Here is a 25,202-nt window from a genome sequence, read left to right as displayed (position 1 = left end):
ACCTCTTCCATTCCTTCTGCCTGTTACCCCTTTTGATGGTGGGAAAACCTGTTCTATTTGGAAGTAGCCAAGTAGACATGGCTTACAGACAATCCCCACTCTATTTACACCCAAAGCACCACACTCAGGGGCTAGTCAAATGCGCACATCTTCTCTCCATCAGCCCTGCTCACCATGTTGCCCTTGGCCTCATCAGTGTCACAGGACTTCACTGCTTGCTTCTTCCAGAGGCAGATGGGGACAACTCTGTGGCCTTGGGGAACGTGACAAAGGCAGTGGTCAAGCTTGTTCCTACTGGGAGAGCTCTTCCAGGCTGTCATCAGAGTCCCAGTAAACTAGGCTTATAGGAGGGATGTTGAGATCTTCTGGTACCTTTCAACACAGCCTTCTTAGCCTGTCAAGTATTTTGCTCTGATTTGGCTTTGGGGAGGGGCAGGAGTCCTTCTTTGCCTTTACTGTAATCTTTTCAAAAATTCTATCTGTATCTTTGACAGCAGTTTACTGGCCTATTAATGCCAAGTGTGGGCGCTGCTTTACCTGGTAGATGACATTCAGTTGTAAGAGATAGAATTAGACTTTCTCAGAGATGCCATTCATTGAGAGATTTTATATATGACTTTTGTACATTAACAGAACCCTACAGATTACACTTTCAAATTTTCTAGTTTCTAGGATCATCGTGTTACTCTTCTTTTAGCCTTCAGACATCTTATTGGGACACTAAATATTTTATAAAGTTATTACTAGTAGCAGTATAACAACTCAGGCTAACTTCTTAAGTTCTTCCCATGAAACAGTAGTTCAGGAAAAGAGATCTGAATATAATTAAGTGAACACACATTAGATGATTTCTAACTAAAAACATAAAATGATGCTCAGTATTACTTCCCAAACCTGACAACTTGTAGTCAGTTATTCATTGCAAAGCACTAGAAGAAAATACTCTTTAAATGATAGGCTGTGGCACTTTCTCAAAGTTCTATCTTTATAGATAGATTATAAGATTCTTATTTCTTATGAACTAGTACCAATTTCATATTGCTTGAGTCTTTCCCAAGACCTTGTACAACTCTGGACTCAAGTTGGTGCTCAATAAATGTAATTGTTTGGGCTATCAAATCAAATAACTTCAGAGAGAAGTTATTAAACTTAAAATAGATTAAATTTGAAAAGATGGCCAACCTCACTAAAAAACACGGAAATTAAAAGGAGATAACATTTTGTGTCCATAAAATTGGCAAAAATTAAGAAATCTGATAATATAAAGTGTTGATAAGAATGTGGAGCAACAGTAAATCTCATTCAGTGTCAGCAGAAGTATAAATTGGTGCAACCACTTTGAAGAGCAATTTGATATTATCTAGTAAAGCTGAGGATACGCATACCCTTCAACCCAGCAATTCCTCTTGGAGAGATATATCATTCTGTACATCTTCACAAAAAGATATACACAATAATGATCATTGCAGCATTGTCTGTAATAGCAATAACAAAAAGCTAATGAACTGGGAAAAAAACAAAATGAAACACAGAAACACCAGGAACAATCTAAATATCCACCAACAGAAAAATGGACCAACTGTAGTATATCTATTAATAAGAGAATGGGTAAACCATGGCATATTCATATAATGGCATATAGTAATAGTAGTGAAAATAAATGAACTAGACTATATAGACTAACACAATTAAAACCGTAAGACTGTTAAATGAAAAAAGCAAGTTGCAGAAGAATAGGAAGTTTAAAAACAAATAATGTTAAGTATTTTATGTACAGATACACGTGAAAACCAGAAAAAAATTTTGAATGGGAATAAGAAAGACCAAATTCAGAATAGTAGTAATTTCTAGGTAGGAAAAGACAGAAATAGAACCAAGAAATGACACATAGGGCTTCAAGAGCATCTGTAACGTTTTACTTCTTTAAAAAAAAGATTAGAAACGAAACATTTAGCCCGATAAAAAAAATCATGAGAAAGCAACTTTTTTAAAATGAGAAAGACATTCTGCAGTCCCCATCAAAAAATTAAAAATAGACTAGTTTACTATGTCAACAATCTGCCCAAGTTAGAAAAAAATAGGAGTATGACTCTTCAAATAACTGAGAATACTACTTAAAACAGCCAGATGGTCAGTCTAAATCATAGGTGATTTAAAGATCCCTAGCCTCCTCCACTTCCAAGAGAAAATTCTTCCATATCTATTTTAGTAAATCTCACGTAGCTTCCTGAGAATAAAGAAATAGATGTACGCTGTACAGCCAATAAGGCCAAGCACTTAGAATAGAGGTTTTAAGAGGCAGAGGCAGAATACAAACATCAAAACCCAAAACGACTACCAAAACCAAAACAAATAAAAATTAAGTGATGTTTTATGAAAAATCCTTGGTTATCAGTGCTTAATTTTAAGGAGGATGGAGGATTTAACAGTTGTGGAGACAAGAAAGGATTCCCTGAGCAATGACTCTAAGGCTGAACATGAGGAATGAGTAAGGATTAACTAACTTTTGCAGAGGGTACGATGCAAAGCTGCACGGGCCTGGTGGCTGGAATGACCAGTATGAATAGGAAACGAAACAAAGTCACTGAAGTTGGAAGAGCAGGGGATGAGCAGAGTGGGGAGATGCTGGAGGGAGTTAACGGACAGTGAGGTGGAAAAGGAAGGTAGGGCCTTGAATTTGATTTCTATGCTACCAAAAATGGAATGCCATCTAAAAGTTTAAATAAAGGGATGGTATAATCAGAGATGAATTTTGCATCCATGATTACATTTTAAACTCTGTGTGTGCACACATGCATGTATGTGTGTGTGTGTGTAGGGATGCAAAGTGGAGGCAGAAAGAAGGTTACTGGGGTAGCCCATTGGAGAAATAATAGCAGCTTTGTCTATAATGGTAGTGATGGAAAAAAGCAAAGGTAGACATAAAAAAAGATACATAAGAAATAAAATCAGTACAACTCAAGGATGGATCAGTGGTGAGAATGAGGAAGAGGGGGGAGTAAAGAGAGTTCTGAGGTTTCCGGTTTACACAACTTGGGGACAGCGTCCTTCACTGAGAGAGGACACTGGAAGAGGACCAAGGGGGTGAGGTGGTGGCATGGGGATCAGGAGTTGTTTTGGACGTAATGAATTTGGGCTATCTCTGAGAGACTACAAATTTAGGGGAGGTCTGATTGAAGATATAAATTTGTGAGTTTGCCGACAGTTTATAATTTAAACCACAGTTACCTTTGAGACACCAGGAAGAGAACACAGAAAGAGAAGTCCTAGGACTAAGCCTTGTGAAACCCCCACACTGAGTGGCCAACAAAAAGGACAATGACTCTATTTAAACAGAAAAGGAGGAACCTAAAAGGCAGAGGAAAACACAAGGAGAAATATGTATTTCTTTCAATAAATATTTGTTAGATTAAGAAATAATTAATAAACACATGTATTTGGCTCAATGACACTTAGCTCCAATCATAAGACAGTTTCGACTTCTAGTTTTCTTTTTTTTTTTTTTTTACTTTTTATTTCTATTAAATTAAAAATCCCTAAGTCACAATCGCAGATAGATATGGGAATGGGACAAACATTAGCTGATGTGTCAGAGACATTCAGCTTGATTATTGGATCCAACCTTACAAAGGTATTCCTCCCTGAAGATTATGTGTAGCTCTCAGACCAGATTCCAGGTTGCTGATCTTATCACACTCAAAAGCTGGAAGACTGGGGCTGGCCCTGTGGCCGAGTGGTTAAGTTCGCGCGCTCCGCTGCAGGCGGCCCAGTGTTTCGTTGGTTCGAATCCTGGGCACGGACATGGCACTGCTCATCAGACCATGCTGAGGCACCGTCCCACATGCCACAACTAGAAGGACCCACAACGAAGAATAGACAACTATGCACTGGGGGGCTTTGGGGAGAAAAAGGAAAAAAAAAAAAATCTTAAAAAAAAAAAAAAAAGCTGGAAGACTGGAAGTTTCGATGAGGGATAACAGTAAATGGATTCTTAATATACTCTTCAGATATGCTTGCTCTGGAAGGTATTTTTCATATTTGGATGTAGCATTTGTATGTTAAATATGCCCAATAATATGTCATATGTTATTGCCCTTTGTCTATAACTAAACAAGTTTAGAAAAGTCAGATTTTTGGTCAGTGGACTGCTTGAAACACAGTTTGTTTTTTTCAGAAAATCTGGTTATCTTATCTTCAACATTTAAACTGTTGATATTTTAACTAGGCAGTAACATTATCGGTATCATCTTTTAAAAGAAACTTGTTTGAACACTTTTTCCCTCAAAATCCATCACAGTTCAGTGGGAAAGATTTACTTCCCACCAATTCTTCACACTGTGCTAAAGAGACATCTTTCAATAGCCATGATTTTACGATAACCTCTGTTTTCAGTATTTCCTTCAAAACCAAATCAAGATCAGAGGCATGTTGCTGACCACTAATTTCATGGAGAATGAAGCAACAAGTGGGCATTACGTATAATATTGTTTATTCACGTAGCAGTATCATTCCTTGCAGAATATCCCCCTCCCCCCAAAAAAGCCCTCCTGGTGTTATCTTATTACTGAATCAAAGACAACTTCTGCAGTTTACAACCCAGCTCACAAAATGCTAACTCTTATCACGTAGGTTTTCATTGACCCACAAAAGAATTGGTCAAGACTTTTCCTTCAACTGATTCGCACACATGAAAAGGACTAGAAGGAAGAAGTCCTCAATACCTAAGTGGTTTTGTTCAGGGATAAAGCGAAACGTGCTATAAAGCATGCATATGTGAGAGTAACTGACATTTCAACATACGTCTGAGAGGGATATCTGCTAAGGAATATTGCCAAACAGCTTCTTCTGCTTTCTCCTTGGATCAAAATATTTGTCAATAATTTTACGATTGCTTTTACAAGTTTGGTTTCTTGATAATTTACTAAATGAAATTTAATTCTGAATATTGCTTCCATGGATCTGTCCTCCTCTCTACCTAGAGTGACAAAATTCATCAACGTAACAGAGATTATTACGCAGATGTTCTGGAAAACTTGACTAGCTGAGCAGAGAGGTCTATGGGCTTTATCTGAAAACTCACTCAAATTTAAAAGGCTTACGTCACCATTTGACAACACTTTATACAATAGATAACACACCAGACACTAGCAGTAAATGGATTATTCATTTAATAAATCTAATTTTCAGATGTCAACTACTGAAATTTTTTCACACTTTCCCTGCTTGTGCAAAACCACTATCCTCGCACAGAGGTTCACCTTCTCCGTAACCATAAGGCAGCAGTCCTCTTTATTACCTAACGACACGATTCTGAGCTGTAGCATTCTTGTTTCTATTTCCACTACAGGTTTTACTACTCAGCAAATCTCTTCTGAACCACTGAGCCATTTTTGTGAATTGGGAATACAATGCAACACAGTAAAACAATAGAAAATACAAATTGACAATACACAGAAGACAGCAAACCATACCCTGCCAACTGTGAGCTGAGACAAGCTAACACAAACTTTGTCATCTGTGTATACACTAATGTGTCCAAGTTTCAAAATTTAGTGGATTTTCTGAGAAAACGATAATCTTACATTTTAAGTATGTGAACTATGAATAAAATTGCTTCATTGTTTTGCTTTTCCTCTTAGGCTGCTTAAAAGATCCCTAGGAATCACTAATATAGTTCATAGACCCACTCCAAAAACCACTAACGTATGAGTAGGGACTCATGCTCCAAAAAGGAAGCAGTAATACAGCATCTATCTCAATACTTTTTAAACTATGAAAACTCATTAAACTGGATTCCATTAATTCAAAATATGTGATACAAACAAAGGAGCATATTAGGTGAACAATGTTGAAGCCAAAGATGCTTAATAATTCCAAAGACCAAACTGTTTTTAAGAACTTTATATTTTAGAAGTTTTGAACAGTTGGAGCACCAAATTTAGACTACTTTTATCTATCATTGATGTTGGCAAAGGAAAGTAATATTTCCTATAAATGTTATACACTCAAGAGGATAAAGAAGGAAAATCGGCTTAAATTCAGATCAAATCCAGAACAAGATTTAACCAAATACTACTGGAGATGAGATTAAAATGAATCATTATTTCAAATATACGCACTATCATTACCTCTCTTTTAACAAGCACATTTAAGACATATAGAGCATATTTTGCTATTTGTTACCTATAGAACTTGACTGTCAATGCTAAGGAAAACAAATGAATTACAACTGACCGGGAGATGCTACTGGCATCTAAGGGGTAAGGCCAAATGTTGAATGTTCTACAATGTATGAGAACTAATCAAGCCTTGATCTCTTTTTTCCAAAACTTTCAACAGAATGCAAATCTATGAACATAAATGAAAATGATTTAAAAAACAACAACATGCACACAGTGAACTGACTATATTTAGTGAATTCCAATCTTTCCTTGCTTTAATTTTCACAGATTAAATAAAACAAAATTGTCATCATTCTTTATATGCCTGTTTGGAAAAGTAAAATTTTATCAGCAAGATTAGCAGAACTTATAACAGAAATTACCTATCATCAACAAGTACATTTTTTATTCAGTAAATAAATCAACATTTAGCTTCATGTTTGCATGTTTCAACAAGCCTAACTTTGGTTCCACAACCTTCTCTGCGCCCTCTTGGGAAAGACAGAGTGGGGGTCACATTACTATATATCCAACTAGCACAACAGGCCTGGAGTAGCTCTAAATGTCACTGAAAAGCACTCAATTTACCAAAGTAACATATAGCTTAATCCAGGAAAAGTGGAAAAGCTAGGTGGGCCATGGACAGGGCCAGTGGGCATAGCTATGTTGTTCGTGCATCTTAAAAGGATTCCCAGCAGAAGGGCGGGAAAAATTTGTCCCACTGTGGCTCCAGCCTAGGAAAAAACAGCATCTTTGGACAATTCATCTGTCCAGAAGGGAGGATGCCTTTTTGTAACTCATACTACTGCATGATGGTTTGCTGAAAGACTGGTGCTAGAAGTTTCTCGCAGAAGACAGCCATAAGGTATATTATCTCACACTGACAGAGAAAAAAGAATCTAGCAACCCTTTCATATTCTCACTGATTAGAAATATCAACGCTATGAAAAGTTATTTTGGTTGTCAAATTTAAAAGGAATCTCAATAACTACAAAGACAGATCTCTAAGTAGAAATACATAAAATAAACTGAATTATCTGGCACTAAGCCAAGCAGAAAACCTTGATTATCAGACTCAAATTTTTAATTTAATGTTAGAATCACATCAGGTATAGTTAAACACAGTGTACTACAAATTTCTTATGATAAGATTCAATCTGTTTTAGGAATCCAAAATTATTCATATAACATTTAAATATGTGACTACGATCTTATGTTCTAATAAAAATCACAACGTATATTATCTTACTATATACAAACTTAACATATACAGCATAAATGTTAAAACATCTGCTTCATTTTAAAGTACTAAAATGTGTACCTGAGGAAGTTTTCCCACATAAGCAATTAATAAGGCAACAGGAAACAGCTTTACCAGGTTTACGAGGTAATCTCCATCCTAATTGCTTTTTTCCCTCCCCCTGCCGTTTTAGATTTTCACCCTTTGAAGCAGTGTTCATATCTTTTCCTGTAAGTTAGCTGAAAAGCTAGTTTTTGTAGAAGGAAGAAAAGCGAGTGAAGCAACAAAAGGAAACCCACCTATGGACAATGTTAACTCACAAATAGATTTTTAACAAAGCAGAATCCTGAATACTTCGAAATATTTGATATAAAGTTTTATTCTACTGAATTAGAACACACAAATTCCTTCCATATCGCACATGCATTTGAGTAGTAGATATTTCTCAAATAACAACTTGATAATATTATTTAAATGTTACTAAATATAAACAGTATGTTTTATATCATGTCTTTTCTTCATATATTAATGTAACGTAGTATTGTATCTAACAGGAAATTTAGGATAACTGACTTTACACAATATCATGTATTAATTAATAAACTCATATTGTAATTACTTACTATTAAAATAATTAAATACCTTTTGTAGACTAGTCGGATTCAGCTGAGTTTTGTCTATTATTTTCACAGCAACCTAAAAGAGAGAATCATTGAACTATATTTGAGAATACATATTTCAATGAATAAAAACTTATAAAGAAAACATCTTTTGTTTCATTCCTAACAACGTATAATTTAGCTATATTTGGATGGTAAAGTTTTGATAATTTGGCAGCCTCAGAATATATTCCATGGACCCAAGTCTTTAACCTATTGGATCGAGTCAATGAAATTACATTTTATTTCTTCCAAGTTTCTCCCTTTAAAGTAAAAATCATCTGTATCTTGATCTTTTACTCATGATCTTGGTAAGATATTACAATTATCATAGGAGAGGAGCTTATAAGCTTCCAGTAAATTAAGTATTACGTGAATAAAATGATTAAGTGGCTAGAGAGACCAGATACCCAAGCTTCTTACGGCAAACCAACAAAATGGATTTGAATGTCCTCTAAGTCTCTGCCTAATGCAGCCTGTGTTTGAATAGTTCCTGGGGTCAGAAAGGACAGAGAGAACTAAATTCAAGTGGAATGACAATAACATTATGTCTAGAATAAAAGGAACTTATTAAAAACATTTTGACAAAGATTTTTCACAATGTCCTAATTGGATCCAGTAAGCATTATGTAATATAGAATGTTAGATGTTTATTTTTCATCTTTAATATATGTTATTAAATATAATATTAATTACTACTATTAAATATATAAACATACATAATGTAAAACACACGGGATTTTAGAAACCCAATTCTCTTATTACCTAAGAAAACCATCTGTAAAACAACACCTGCTCAATGTGGTCTCTAAATAGATAAAAACTGGTAACTTTCTACGTATTTATACCAAATTTACCCTAGCCAGTAATTAATAAAAGTCCTGTTTCCGGGTTTGGGAAGCAAAGGTAATCAAAAATGTTTACATAAACCATATAATGGAAGGCAGAAGTCTGAGAAAAACTCATCTGTAGCACACCTGATTTATAAGAGATGCTACTATATAGGGATGAGTCTTTCTAAAGACTAAAAGGTCAACTTTTTATGGTACGATATAGCGCTACCTATGTATGCTCCATTCACACACATCCCCGTGTTTAGCATATTGCAATTGTCATTTATTCCCGGCATCGGCTACAGGAAAGCTTTTTAACAAGGCTCTGGAGAGGTCCAAGGAAATATTAAAAGGCATCACGAAAACTTACCTCTCTACCAGTTAGAACATGTCTCGCCAATTTCACTTTGGCAAAATTTCCCTTCCCTATTGTTTTTTGTAAACGGTAATTTCCAATGTGAGGCTGTTCGTCTGTTGCTGACGTAATGGAGTTTCTACACCGAGGGATGTTCTGTCTGCTACTTGACTTGGGAGGCTGGATATGTGGTTCAGTATATCCATCCACAGATGTATGCTAAGAAAAAGGTTACAAGATTTCATTGTTAATTAACGTACATTATAAAAGGACAGTTAAAAAAACTGCAAAATATTTTCATTAAAAATTCATCTTCAGTGAAAATACACTGCACTACATGATTTTAAAGTCTGAGCATTCTATTTATAATTTCTACTTGACTTTGGCTCCCTTTGCCAGGGGGAATATGACTATCTAAAATGAAATGTTCTGCAGTGCTTTAGGCATATGATGTGATTAAAAAATATAATGCTTAGATAGCCAGGAGCCCACAGAGCATTACTCCTCTAAGGGTGCTACCCCTTTAGGTTGAGATGACAACACAGTCTAGGATTGCTTCATGAAAAGGGCAGAGTCTTTAATGCCAAGAAAACCAAGCTTAAGAGTACAGTTCTGTTTCTGTAAACTAGCCCAATTACTTGTCATGGTCACTCGTTCATTTGCTGGGCAGATAACTTGGCCAGCTGACCAACCAGCTGCCAGCTTCAAGTAGATGTCTGATTGACGCCTGCCCAACCCCCTCACACACAGCTTACCACGCCCAAGCAAGAGCTATCTATCACCCTGCCTGGATCCATGACCCAGCACCCACTGTATTCCTCCTCAGTGCTGTTCTTGAGGCTAACATGTCACTCTGTCTCAGCCTCACACTAGCCTACAACTGCAATGAATAGCTGAGCCTGTTCACTTGCAGGCTCAGTGCCTGAGGTTCCAGGTAAAGCTGCCTCACAAACTCTGCCCTTGTCTAGTTTTGTCTGCATTTTTTCCTTTTTTTTTTTTTTTTTGAGGAAGACTGGCCCTGAGCTAACATCTGTGTCCATCTTCCTCTATTTTATGTGGGATGCCTGCCACAGTGTGGCTTGACAAGCAGTGCGTAGGTCTGCACCTGGGATCCAAACCATTGAACCCCGGGTCACGGAAGCGGAACGTGCCAACTTAACCAGTACATCCGGCCAGCCCCTGTCTGCATTCTGACATACGTAAAACTTCTAGCAGTTTTTGTGAAAACATAGAATCACACGCGATAAACATAACATCTTTCTCTAACTGGCTTCTTAAACATAGCTGAAGATGAGTAGAACAAATTAGCAAAAGAAAGGGATACCTTTTATTTGCAAAGTAACTAATTCAGACTCCTCATGTCATCCTAAGTATTTGACCAAAGCTTGTGAAAAATTGTGATCAGAAATTTCTTAGAGGCAACATTAAAAATGACTCCACTTCCCAGTCTCATGCAAAGCACAAGTCAAGGTCACTTTTCTATCTGTTATTACTTTCTGATTTTTTTTTTAACTTGGCTCAGTATCAAAGGGTTTCTCAGTGTCTTACACACACCAGCAGCCCTGGCCTCATTCTGAGTTGGTGCTCCTTCGGTGTATTCTCACAGCAAACTGTACTTCCATATATGTCAGCACCATTCCACTGTACTATTAGACACTTACTTCTCTGTCTCGGCCACCCACCGTGAGCAATTCGAGGGCAGGGATGTTTTCTCTTCATCTCTATATACACCACATTGTAGAGTGCCAGACACAAAGGAAAGATTCAAAGAATCAATAGTTCTCGTGATGCTGTCCCTGGACTAGCACCACCAGCATCATCTGGGAACCTGTGAGAAATGCAAATTCTCTGGCCCTGTTCCTGTCCTACTGAATAAGAAACTCTGGGGGCGGGGTCAGCAATCTGTGGTTTAACAAGGCCCCCAGGTGATTCTGATGCTGCCAAAGTTTGAAAACTACTGCAATAAACAATGTGAAAAGGAGGTAAATACAAAGTTATTCAGCGGCTCTTAGAGACTTTTCTACTATCTGAGCACAAACAAGAGATTTTAATTATAACCATTTTCTGAGAACAGAAGTATTACAGGTTGCTGTGATATTTCCCACAAATAGTACTTCTCCACCTCAACTTGTTCTGTAGGGAATGTGGTCTTGTCCGTCCTTCAAGATGTAATCTTATCTCTCCTCAACAAAGCTTTCTACGTCTTTTCACAGAGCAGAGTTGATTACCCCTGTCTTCTACTGCTATCTATACATCCAGGAAAAACTTCTACTATTGGAATTGCCACACCATCTTCTAAGAGTGCGTCCATGGTGCATTTTCACTGTTAGACCCCAAGCTTGTTGAGCTCCCTAACTTAATAGAATGTTAGGCACAAAGAAAGAACTCAATGCATACTTAGCTAAATTTAAGGAATTTAGGACTCTTGTGCTAATGCCCATACAGAATGACTTCTAAGGAATGATTCCTTGCTGTCCAAATCTTTGATGTGCATAATAGGAGGATGAGTTAAAATATTTGAGTTGTAATCTAGCTCCCAATGCTGGTTGCAGGGTATATCCTAACACTAAACCAAACTATAACACTAAACCAAACTATGATAGACTGCATTATTAGCCCCAAATTTTCATACCCTTTGCCAGGTATCTTTCCAATATCCTCCTACTAGGGGAGGGCATAGTTCCCCACTCTTTAGGGATCAGTCATATGATTTGCTGTGGCCAATAAAATAAGTTGAAAGTGACACTATGCCAGTTCCAAGTTAGTCATCAAGAGGCCTTGCTGTGTTTCAACCTGCTGTCTTAAACTTCTGCCATCACCATGAGAAGGACGTGGCCAGGCTAATGGCAGAAGGAAGATGAGAAATACACAGAGCAGAGCCACTCCCAGCTGAGCCTGGATTAAATCAACTGATCCTCAGATGCCCCTCTGATTCATGAGAAGTAATACATGCTTGTTAGTCTCAGCAACTGGGTGCTGGGATGATTTCTTACGCAGCAATGACCACTGATACACAAAACTCACAATTTTTAGATTAAGAGATAAACATAAGGGAACAACGAACAATTAGGAGATTTTTATCAGACATGTTCAAATTCTAGTAGAGTCTGCAAACAAAAAAATAGAGGGGGGGTTATTATATAATCAAATCCCTAAGGAGAAACTCTTGATCAGGTAAGCTACATAGGGGCAGAACCCTTGACTATTTCGTATCCCCAGCAAAAACAGCAAAACAGAGGAGTCAGCAAACTTTTTCTGTAAAAAGTCAAACAGTAAACACTTTAGGATTTGCAAGCTGTACACTGTCTCTGCTGCATATTCATTTTTTTTCCAGCTCTTTAAAAATATAACAACCTTTCTTAGCTCAGGGCCATACAAAAACACACCAAAAGGCTGGATTCAGCCGATAGGATGTAGTTGGCTGACCCCTAGTGTAACACATCATATTTTGGGATGCAGGATTAAATTGTTTCTGGCTGATTCTACCAACAGAGTGTAGATTCCAGGAAAAGCACAGGCATGGCTGTGTCTGTACTTGGAGAGCAGAGAAGAGGACAGAGGGCTCTCCCCAAAATATCATTCCTTCTTATCCCACCCCCTAAATTGGGAAGGGTAGTATATTCTCCAAAATCCTTTTTTTAAAATGAGATCTTCTAACTTTCAACATTAAGCATGATCATTTTATGAGCCATTCAAATTACACAAAATGCATTTAGCTATCTTAAATTAGAAAGTAAAATAGAATATATAGCATATGTTTTATATTATATAATTCTGATTATAAAACTCTCACTCAAATTTTTTTTTCTGCTTTATCCTCCCAAACCCCCCGTACATAGTTGTATATCTTAGCTGCAGGTCCCTCTAGTTGTGAGATGTGGGATGCCGCCTCAACATGGCCCGAAGAGCAGTGCCATGTCCATGCCCAGGATCCGAACCCTGGGCCGCCACAGCGGAGTGCATGAACTTAACCACTCAGCCACAGAGCCAGCCCCCTCAAACAAATATTTTTTTAAAAAACCATCTTTCCTTAGGATTGTCACCGCATCCCTCAGGAGCACAATCTTTTCTTTAACAAACTCTTTGAAGAGTAATGTGGGCTAACTGACCTCACTTCTCCCTGATCAGTCGCTTAACTCTCCAATAGGAAACCTGGCAAAAATACGAATTCAGCTCATGCTGGATTAGACAGTGAGTTTAATTAAGAACTATCTCAGCCCTAAGACTAGTAGAGATAAAAAGTTATGTTAGCTCAATTACGGAATGTCTACAAGTTTTAGCCCTCATCTTTACCTAAAAATACAAATTCAGATTTGTCATTTTCTTTCTTCAAGGTGTCACCTCAATCCGATAGACCTTGAATTCCTCCATTCTTTCTGCAGCAGTGGCAACATGACACTAAAGCTTGCCCTGATTATAGGTGACAGTTTCATCAACTCTTCAAGTCTGCATCCCATACATTACTAGACTCCAATTCCTGAATAATAATAGAACTTCCTCTGCCTTCAATAACAACTGAAACAAAATTCTTCTACTCACTAGCTATGCATCCTTGGGCTGGCTGTTTAACCTTCAAGTGCATGTTTCCTTATGGGGATAATAATAAAGCCTACCTCATGGTCATTCTGAGGATTAGATCAAATAATTTAATAAAGGTGCTTAGAAAAGTACATGATAAGCACTATATGTAAGTTTTTGTTAATTAAAACCACACAAATAAATAAAGAAATAAAAATAACCCACCTCCAAGACCAGACAACTAATCCCACATTTCTGCCATTTCCCTGAGCATCTCTTGCCTGCAACCACTTCTGGTACCAATTTCTGTATCAGTCAGGTTTCTTGTCTGTAAGCAACAGAAACCAACTCAGGCTAACTCAAGTAGAAAAGGAATTTTTTGGGGCCGGCTCCGTGGCTGAGTGGTTAAGTTCACGTGCTCCGTTGCGGCGGCCCAGGGTTTGGATCCTGGGTGCAGACATGGCACTGCTTGTCAGGCCACGTTGAGGCAGCATCCCTCATCCCACAACTAGAAGGACCTGCAACTAAGATATACAACTATGTACAGGGGAGGTTTGGGGAAATAAAGCAGAAAAAAAAAAGAAAAAGATTGGCAACAGTCGTTAGCCCCGGTGCCAATCTTTAAAAAAAAAAAAAAGAAAAGAAAAGAAAAGGAATTTTTTCAGGTAGCCTGAAAACTCCTGAAGGATGAAACTTCTATTCTAGTGAAAGGAGACAAGAATGTACAAATAGCCAAAATAAGATAATTATACTTGGTAATATGGGCTAAAAAGAAAAACAAAATGAGGTGACGTGACAAGAGTGACTAGGGACGGACTTGGGGTGAGTGCTACTTTAGACAGAATGTATGGGAAGGATGCTGTTGGAACTGGACCTAAAAGATGTCAAGGAGGTAGATAAACAGAGGGAAAGCATTCCACGCAGTGAAATGAATAAATAGAAAAATCCCAAGGTTAGATCATGCTTTGTAAGTTCAAAGAAGAAAAATACCTAAGAACACAGTACATTAAACCAGATACCCTTTTCAAAGGCCTACATTTTGAAAATTCAGTTGTATCAAAGGAAAAACTACAACTTTATACTATTAGCATTCAAACTGTTTAAGTTACAGATATAAATCCCTGTACATTCAACCATACCAAGCCAGGTTTAAATGGCAAAAGAAGGTGCAGCTTGGCTAACAAAATGAATGAATAAATGAATGCATAAACAAATCAAGTAACAAACAAATGATTAAATGATAAGCCACATGTCCATCTCACAATTTAATTTCATCCTAAACAGTTCTTCTTTTCTGCCTGAATCAAACAACTTTTGAAATCAAGAGAAAATCTGGCTAGGACTAGAATTTCTGCTTTCATAATTTTTTACTATATGAGAACTGCAAAATCTGAGTTATCCAGAAGGAAAATGGTAATAGAAGCTATCACTTATTGCAGGGTTATTAGGTGCTAGGAGCTGTATTAGATGCTTTATATGCATTACCTCTTTTAATCTTCATAACAACTCTATCAAGAAGCGCATTCCGATGATCCCCCTTTTACAGATAGGAAAAATAACGGCTCAGAGAGGTTACGTCCCCCTGGATTTTGACTCTTCTAGTGTTAATACCAGGTCCTATATAAATATCAATCAAGGTGCAAATGTGTGTATGTTGGGGTAGGTTGTGGTCTTTATGAGCTTATACCTCCACATCCTATTCTCTGGATAAAAAATTTCACAATCAAAAAATTAGTGGACGTGATTTTATGCTATTCCTAACATGGATAGCGTAATGATCATCCAGAAAGTTATCAACTCCCAAGGACAACACTGGCCACACTGGGAACATACCAAAAAGAAAACTGGCATACATTTATTTAAACCACATAGACAGTAAGTAGAGTTAGTCAAAAGGGCTGGAATTTTGAGGGAATAGAGATAACTGTCCTATTTTTAAAAAAGGGATGGATTATGCTGCCAGCGCAAGAAAAAGGAAAACTTCACTGGGTGTTTTATTTTGGCTGCAGTTTTTCAACTGGCTGAACTATTTCTGACTTTGTTGTGAAAATGAGAAAGTTGCCTGGGGACTATAAAGATCTGGGCTACTGAATGTGGTTTAGGAAATCAAAGAAAAACAGGTGCCTTAGAAGTCAATTAGGATCTAAGCTTCCACAATTTTGTTCCCTGTATTCATGCCACAGGTAAATATACCTCAAAATTAGGTCCCAATTTTAATTGCTAAACTTAGATCCTCCCACAAGGATGTATTATCCTTAGGTTTTTTCCTAAGCAAGGAAGATGTTCTTCCACATGCTACCTCACTAGCTTGGATAAGGTTTATTTCTGTCTATGATTTTCACTACCCATCAACTGTTGTCAAATCAGATATTAAAAAGGACAGGTACTACATCTTCTCATACACAGAATTACCAACAGTTGAGCAGGAAGAGCTCTCCCACATGGCACTCACAACGGCGTTAGAAAATCTTGAGTTAACAGAAAGTCACCAAAGTAACTCCAAAGCCGTCTGCTTCATCTTACTTTTTGAAGTCCACCTCCTATCTCACTATTCAGTGACTCGTTTACTCACTCAATCAAGAAAAATTTACTTTGACCTACTATATGCAAGGCATTATCCAACATGCTAGAGAATTGAAAGAAAACTAAACATAAAAAATCCCTCAGAAAGTTTACATTTTAGCAGAGGGAGGTGGAGGGAAGAGCAAAGGATGATAAATCTGCAAACAAGTAAAAAGATAACATGCCAACTGTGGTCTACAGAATAAAAAGAGAAATCAGGCAGGGTAAGAAACAGGAAAGGGTGGTCACGGATGGTCTCTGAGGAGGTGACATTTTGTCAAGGCCTGAATGAAAGGAAGGAGTCTAGAGGTCAGGAGAGAGGTCTGGGCTGGAGGTACTAATTTGTAAGTAATTCTTCAAAAAAATAAGCACTTCCTATTTACCTTTCCTTTTGAAACATCAAAGTTGAAAAATAAAATTACATTTATTTATTCTCTTCCCACATGTATGTGTACACACACTGCTCAAAAACCCACTGATCTTGATCCCTCTAACATTTCTCCAAGTTGAGGATACCTAGTATCTAACCATGAGGAAGGAGCAAACACGTCCCAGAGATAAGGAAGCCTGTTAACTCTCAAAATGGACTGGATTTTCTCCTTTATGAATGCCCTCTCACCACACTTGAAAAGGTGATACTGACTGAAAGAGATACTAAAAAAAGAAAGAAAACAAACTCTCCAAATTATCCAACGGTGAACAGATACAGCTCCTTATTCTCTGCTATGGTTAGTGTCAACCATATCAATTTGTTAAAACTCACTCTAATATCAAAGCAAACCGTGTCTTTGATAACAGCCACTGGATCTGCTTGGTGACTGAAAATTCAAACGTTCCTGAGATATCACATCATGTATTAGACCTGAAGTTAGGGCTGCCACAGCCCTCCTTCCCAGGACTCTAGAATATGCTACTTTTGCACACCACAACAACTCTTTCTTCAGCTCACATTAGCACAAATACAGGCCACGGCAATTTAGAAACAATAACCAAATTTCTATTTCTCAAAGTGATTTTTTTAAAAAGGGAAGTTTCTACTTCCAACAATGGATGAATAGTTTGTATTTAACTAAGCCTAGCAGATAAAAACATAATCTCTAGATAAAATATTAAAAGCAATTGTTTGAAGGCCCTGAAGAGCTAGAAAAAATGTAGGCAAAAACTGGAGGGAGGTTGATCGTTGTAAAAAGGGAACCAAACAGGGTGAAATTTTCATTTTTACAGTTTCCACCTGGGGCAAACCTTGGTCCACCTAGTTCCAGGTGACTGAAACTCAAGCAGAAAGTAAAAGATTTACTGGCTAATGGAGTCAGAGGATGGAGTTGGGGGCTAAAAAAATAGCTGGAGAGTGAAAAAGAAAACTCTGGCAAAAATGATTTCACAAAGAAAAAAACTGTGAAATCTTTATATAAACTATAGGTGCTTTGCTGAGCCCTGAACCAAAGTGAGCAAGAGAAACTCCAGGGAACATGTTGGAAGGAGACAGCTAGAAGGTTAAGAAAATAATGGAGATTTGGCTGCTGACCACCACAGAGGAGGCTGAATTTGAAGTCTGAGTGAAGCCAAATTAACGGACTAGTAAAGCAAAAATGACCACTGTTTAGAGGAAGATAACTATATCCAGAGTCTCTATAGAGTATTATTGACAATGTCCATTATATGATCAAAACTTACTAGATACATAATGGAACAGAAGAATGTGACTCATTGTCAAGAGCAACAGCAGTCAATAGAGACAGAGTCCAAGATGGTCCAGAAGTTGGAATCAGCAGGCAAGAACTTTCAAGCAGCTGTGATAAGCATGTCTTTACAAGTAAAGGAAAATGTGATCAGAAAGAACAAACAGATGGGAAGTATCAGCAGAGAAGAGGAAACTACAGTAAAGAAACAAATGGCAATTCTAGAACTAAATAGTACAATATCTAAAGGAAAAATTCACTGAATAGGCCTACAGCAGATTGCAAAGAAGAAAGGGTCAATGAACTTGAAGACAGATGAATAAAAATTAGCCAAGCTGAAGAACTGAGATTAAACAAAAATAAAGATAGCCTCTATAATCTGTGGGTCAGTATCACACAGACTAACATATCTGTAAACAGGGTCCTAGAGAAAGAATAAAAGGGATTAAAAAAGTATCTGAAGTAGTAATGGCCATATTATTCCTTTAAACTGTGAACCCCAAGCAGGATAAATTCAAAGAAAACCAAAAGTAGGCACATCACAGTCAAACTACTAAAAACCATGTATAGAGGGGGAAAAAAACCTTAAAAGGAGCCAGGGAAAAACAACAAAATACATACGAAAGAACGACATTATAAACGGTAGTTCACTTCTCATTAGAAACAATGGAGGTCAGGTGCAATGGAAAATTTTTGATGTGCTGCAGAGAAAACAAATGCAACCTAAAATTCTTTATCCAGTGAAAATATTCTTCAAAAAAGGAAGGCAAAATAAAGATATTTTTAGATAAACAAGAACTGGAAGAATTTGCTGGCAGAAGACATAACTATAAGAAATGCTAAAGAAAGTTTTTCTGGCTAAGGGGAAGTGACCATAGATGGTAACTAAATGTACACGAAGGAATAAAGAGCTCTGGAAATGGTAAATATGTGGGTAAATATACAAGAGTACGTATTTTTTCATCTCTTATTTCTTTAAAAGACATATGAATGTTTAAAGCAGAAAATTCTAACACCATATTGTGGAGCTTACAACATAAGCAGACAGAAGTATATAAGAAAAAGGTGAGGGGAATTAAAAGATCTTACAAGATTCTTACATTTTATCTAAACTGGTACAATATTAACCCTATGTAGACTGTACACATGGATTCATTCTGTAATCTCTTCAACCACTGGAAAAAAAATGCACTGAAAAAATGCAGAGGCATGAGTAAGAAGTCAACAGAGGAATTAAAATGGAATACTAAAAAATATTTGATTAACTCAAAAGTGGGAAAGAAAGGAAGCTAGAGGAACACCACCAATAATAACAAAAATCAGATGGGACAAAAAGAAAAAAAAAAAAGAGCAAAATTATTGACTTACCAAAACATATCAATAATTATATTTAATGTGAATAGACTAAAAATTTCAATTCAAAGAATGAGATTATCAAATAAATTTTTAAATTAAAAGATCCAAATATATGTTGTCTCCAAGAGATATAAGTATGAATACACAGATAGACAAAGTAAAATTATGGAAAAAGATATACTATGCAAACAGTACACAAAAGACAGTTTGAGAAGCTGTAATAAAATCACACAAAATAGATTTCAATACAAGGAGTATTAACAAGTAAAAAGACACATTTCATGATGATGCAAGGGCCAATTCATCGGGAAGATATAACAATCTTAAATGTGTATGTGCCTAGTAACAGTTTCAGTAAACAAAAATTGACAGCATGAAAGGGAAAAAATACACAAATCCAAAATAACAACTGGAGATTTTAACATCACTTTCAATAGTTGAAAGAAGAACTTCACACAAAAAAGCAGTAAGGGTGAAGAAGATCTGAACAACACCATCAACTTAAGGTGGGCTACAGATTCCTTGAAGCACAGTTCACGCACTCCAAGTCAAGAACTTTCTCTAGATCCTTGAAGCGCTACATATCAAATTACCTTACTGAAAAACTGCACACACATATTATTCTAGTTCTCTTTGGAATGACAACTTCAGCTGTTTTATCAAGGACAACTTAACGAACAGCCACATCTGTATAAGATCTCATTAATAGTGATTAATACCTATCTCAGAAGGAGTCCAGCAATAAACCTGAGTTTGTCAGAAAAATTCTCTCAACCTTTATGCTTCCTTTATTATATTATTGTACAATAATGCTTCCCTCCTTGCCCGATTTCTGTGTTACAAGGTAAATTCTCATTTTAAATAGCACAATGATGAGTGGTTACAGTGAAAGCAGCAGATTTCTGAGTGTCAGAAACTTAAACAGCGGAAAAAGAATACTTACCGAAAAGGGAAGGCCTATGGATTCCCTTCCTGTGTGTTCCTACAACACCTGGGACCCTACACTCTTCTCCACAACACTTAATACCTTACAATGCAACTGCCTTTTAAAAAAAAACTCTCTTGTACTAAATTGTGAGCTTCTAAGTTGTCAAAGCACTATACCTTTTACATTTCTTTATCATTTAAATAGTGGCTGTTGCATGAATGGACCCACTAAATATGTTATCTTTTATTGTAAGCACCACACCTAAATTACAAATAGGAAAAAACCCATTTTATCTTATTTAGTAAAGTTTACTTCAATAAGATGCCAATAGATTTGATAAGACAGTCATGTAACTATTTGTAGAAGGATAAAACACAGAAAATGAAGTCCGACAATGAAAACAGAAAAAGTTATTAAAATGAATTGCCATGAAAACCCTCCAACAGCTACCAGGCCACGCACTCCACGAATCCAGGGGCAAAGTCACACAGTGTGCTGATCCTGCCTGTCCCTAAAGAGAACTGCATAATTTCCCAAACTTTCATATTATAAGTGGCCATTTTTCCATTTTTAGGAGCCAGAAATGAGTTTGAATTTAAAACCTAAAAAGTATGATACTAATGAAGAAAAGTGGCCAATACAATTTATTAATAGAGATCCAAGGAACCTAAAGAAAATCTTCACCAATACCAGTCAACAACATAATAAATAATTATCATTACAGTCAATTACGTACATAACTTGAAGGCAAAGTTAACTCTATACAAGAAAAATCATACACTTTATCACTTCAATTTGAAAAACATGGAGCAGCACTGAGTGATAAGCCATAAAAACAGAAACAAGCTAACAATATCCCATCAAATGCTCTCATTCAACATTACAGCAGTGCTAGAGAGACCAGCAAGGCTTTTTTTTTTTTCATTCAACAAATATTTATTATTTCTTTTGTGCCAAGTGTAATTCTGGGTGTTGGACCTACAGCAAAAGACTAACTTTATCTTTTCATTTTTCTCATCCTCCATATCCAAAAATCCATCCAGTTCACAGGCCAAACTTTCTCAAATATCTCTTCTCTCCAACTCCACTGCCCCCACCAGAGTCCGAGCCACTCTGTAGATTTGCTTATAGCACTCACCAAAGTAAATTCCTCCCTGGAATACAGCAATCCCCTCCTAAGTGGCATCCCTACTTCCAACTTCGCTCCTCTCCTAGCCCTTTCTACATAGAAGTCATAAATAATCACTGAAAATGCAAATCAGTTTATTCTACTGCTTAATAGTTCCAGTGGCACTTAGAATAAAAGTCTAATCCTTACTAGGGACAACAAGGGTCTGTCACTGCCTGACTCTCTCAGTGCATGTTTCCTCTGGCTCCCACGCTGTAGCCACAATGGTATTGTTTTGTTTCCCAATGGCAAAAACATCTATTTCATTTCTTTTTCTGGAATGATCTAAATTTTCATCATTCACATCTCATCCTAAATACTAATTTTTTTCACAGATGTCTTACCTGACTTCCAATTTATGTTCTTATTGTACCTTGGTCATTTTCTTCATAGTGATCATAAGTTTATAGTTATATTTTTATTTCTGTATTTATTTATTATCTCACCAACTAAACTGTAAGATCCATGAGAGTAGAAATCTTGTGTGTTTTGTTCATTTTAGACCCAACGTTTAGCATAATACCTGATACGCAGTTGCCATTCAGTCTATATTTTTTAAGTAAATGAATGAATCATTTTAAGCAAATTTGCAAAAATATCGATTTTTCTACAATCATCTAAAAAGAGATTATGTTTCAACATCCATGCTTCCTGTTTTTGATTAACAATCCATCATGGATATAAATTAATCAAAATATAGCTAAAAACAAAAATAATTTAAAAGTGTAAAATAGCCTGACCATGGCAAGGGAGCGATGAACTGACCATGTGAAGACTTGCGGACATAGTGTCGGACTTCAGCAAGGCTTTTTAAGAAGAAAAACATACAGGGGAAAGATTTATTTGTAACATCGTTCCATCACCGGCATGAACATAAACCTAGAAAATGCAAGTAAATCAATAAAATATCTTTTGGGAGTACTACTTGAGTTCAACAAAGTTACAAGAGGGAAGAAACATCCTTAACAATGAACCACATTCTGGAAGAATCACTTGGTGAACTCCTATCTCATCCTTTCATACCCAGCTCAGACTGTACCTGCCAGGAAAGGCCATAGGTCACATCAGAGCGTCTACTCCACCCTCAACTAAGCTGGATTCAAGGCCCATTTCTGGTCTTTCTATAGTTATTTCTAGCAATGCACTGCCCCCAATTTTTAATTTTTATTAAAATGATATAAGCACATGGTCAAAAATGTCAAACAACTCTAACACGCTACTAAGAAAAAATATCAGTCCCCTGTACCACCCTTCCAGACTTCAAGCCTGCTCCTCAGTCCTTTCCTTTAGCTTTTTCTTCTAATATGTGCTTAGATGATTCTAAACAAAATGCTTTCCTTGCTAATTCTTGGTTCATCATTCTTAGACATTCTCCCAATTTCCTACTACAGTCAGTTAGGATTAAGATCTTTTAGCCCCCCTTTCTTCCTCTCATTCTCCTAATGTAATATAATCAAATTTTCAGTTAAAAAGTATTGTGTTTAGGGGCTGGCCCCGTGGCCGAGTGGTTAAGTTTGCGCGCTCCGCTGCAGGCGGCCCAGTGTTTCGTTGATTCGAATCCTGGGCGCGGACATGGCACTGCTCGTCAAGCTACGCTGAGGCAGCGTCCCACATGCCACAGCTAGAAGGACCCACAACGAATATACAACTATGTACTGGGGGGCTTTGGAGAGAAAAAATAAAAAGATAAAAATCTTAAAAAAAAAAGTATTGTGTTTACATGACTCTATCTTGTAAATGCTAACTCATTGGAAGTCAAGTAGTATATAATGATGCTTCTATTAAACTTCCTTTTTGTCAGCTTCACTGTGGTGTAAATAACACACAATGAAATTCACCAAATTTAAGTGTACAACTTGAACAGTTGCGACAAACATATAAAGTCATGAAACACAACAACAATTAATACATAACACATTTTCTTATGCCAAGAAGTCCCCTGTGCCGCTTTGCTGTCAATGCCTTCCTCTCATTGATCTGCTTTCCGATACTATACTTTTGTCTTTTCTAGAATGTTAGATAAACAGATCACACCATAAAAAGTTTAACCTATCACATTTGTTGTAATTACTGACGTATTTGGACTTATTTCTGCATTTTGTTTTGTTTTTTACTTTAAACGTTTTCTCTTTTCTATATTTTCCCTATATTCATTGGATTTTCCTTTTCTTCTCCTCCAGTGATTTGGAAGCTCTACCTCCTTCATCTATTCTACTGGTGGTTACTCTAAAAATTTTAAGGGTAAAAGTCAAGGTGCAGTGGGATGGGGAAAAGCAGAAAATGAGAAAATGAGGCAGCTAGGGCAGAGATAAGGCCAGTGAGAAGTGTGACTCTGAAGAAGAGGCAACAGTGTGACAGCTGGGAAGAAAAAGGGATGCAGTGGAGGGCGATTTTTGTTCACCTGCTTGTTTTAAGACGGGAGAGACTTGAGCATGTTTAAATCCCAAGGGAAAGATCCAGTGGAGAGAGAGGCTGAAGAGACAAGAGAGGGAAAAAATAAAGTTCCGGGGAAGGCGGAAAGTGAGAAGATTCAGAGCACAGATGGAGAGATCACCCTGATGCAGGAAGAAAGACATCTCTTCTCCTGTAACAAGCAGGAAGGAGGAGAAATCAGGTCTACATGGCGAAAGGTGCATACATTTGACAGGAGAAGCTGAGGGAGTTCCAATAGGTGGCTCTTACTTTCTCTGGGTGGTTGGGGGTGAGGCCACCTGCTAAGAGCGAAGAGGGCCACAGAGGTGTGCAGAGAGTAGAAAAGATATGAAATAATCTCCACAGAAAGAGGAAAAACAAGTTAACCAAAGAAGCCTAGTAGGGCTGCTAGGCAGTACTGACAATCTAGTTAAGGCTGGTGACCGGGAATTTATTGTGGCTCTAATCTCCGGTTGTGTCATTTTCTTCAGCAATACTCATATGCCCACGGACAGGTTACCAAGGGAACAGATATATGAGTTCAGAGAAATGATGGATCATAAAATCTAAGCTGGATAGTGAAGGAAACAACAAGAAAGAGCTGATGGACAGGGAGAAGTAGAGGCCAATATTCTGGAGGGTCGAATGAGGTCAGAGAACAATTACAGCAAGACTGGCTAAGAAAGCCGCTGCTAGGTGGCCAGGTACGTGGAGTCAGAGACGTGGGTGAGCGGATATGGATATAGGAAGGACAATTACCAGAAGCTACCAGTACAGAATGTTTTGTTAAAATTTCCAAGAATTTTTCTGCATTTTTTCAGATTTTTTACACACGTGCCTATTCCATTTTTTAAATGTTTTAAAGAACTGCATTAAACTTCATAGCCACACTATTAGATCACTTTTAATTATCTATAATTTTCACTGGTTACATTATTCATGGTAGTTTCTTACATGCCTGCATTTCCCTTTCTTAGGTTCACTTTTTCTGGTTTGCGAAATTTTTTCAGATAGATGTGTAAGTGATATACTTTCTGAATCTTTGCAGCTAATTTTCCTTAGACCCAAAAACAAAGAAGAATTAGTGATAGGTCAATGTAAATGTTAGTATTTCATATCAATGGGGAAATAATAGATTACTCCACAAATGGTACTGTAACAACTGGAAAAAAATTAAGTTGGATCTCTAGGAGTGATATATCACTCCTAACACCAAAATAAATTCCCAATGGATGAAGGATATTAATGTAAAAAAAAAATACAAAGACAAGAAGGCCATAAAAGTAAAGCACTACAAAAAATGACAGGCTAGCAACTGTTTTTATAGTCTT

General features: G+C 37.0%; 1 protein-coding gene across 4 annotated transcripts in view; it reads right to left on the bottom strand.

Annotated features, from left to right (window-relative positions):
• The window catches only part of MARK1 (microtubule affinity regulating kinase 1), a 123,086-nt gene that overhangs the window by 52,139 nt on the left and 45,745 nt on the right, over positions 1-25,202 (bottom strand). For all 4 annotated transcript variants that reach the window (XM_070602515.1, XM_070602516.1, XM_070602517.1 and 1 more), the window contains exons 2-3: positions 9,264-9,467; positions 8,044-8,097 (exon numbers count right to left, since the gene is read on the bottom strand). In XM_070602515.1, the coding sequence (XP_070458616.1) occupies positions 8,044-8,097; positions 9,264-9,467 (258 nt within the window). The remainder of the gene's footprint in view (positions 1-8,043; positions 8,098-9,263; positions 9,468-25,202) is intronic.

Source organism: Equus przewalskii, chromosome 31, assembly GCF_037783145.1.
Source record: "Equus przewalskii isolate Varuska chromosome 31, EquPr2, whole genome shotgun sequence".
Taxonomy (NCBI): Eukaryota; Metazoa; Chordata; class Mammalia; order Perissodactyla; family Equidae; genus Equus; species Equus przewalskii.
This window is presented reverse-complemented; position numbering and strand designations above follow the sequence as displayed.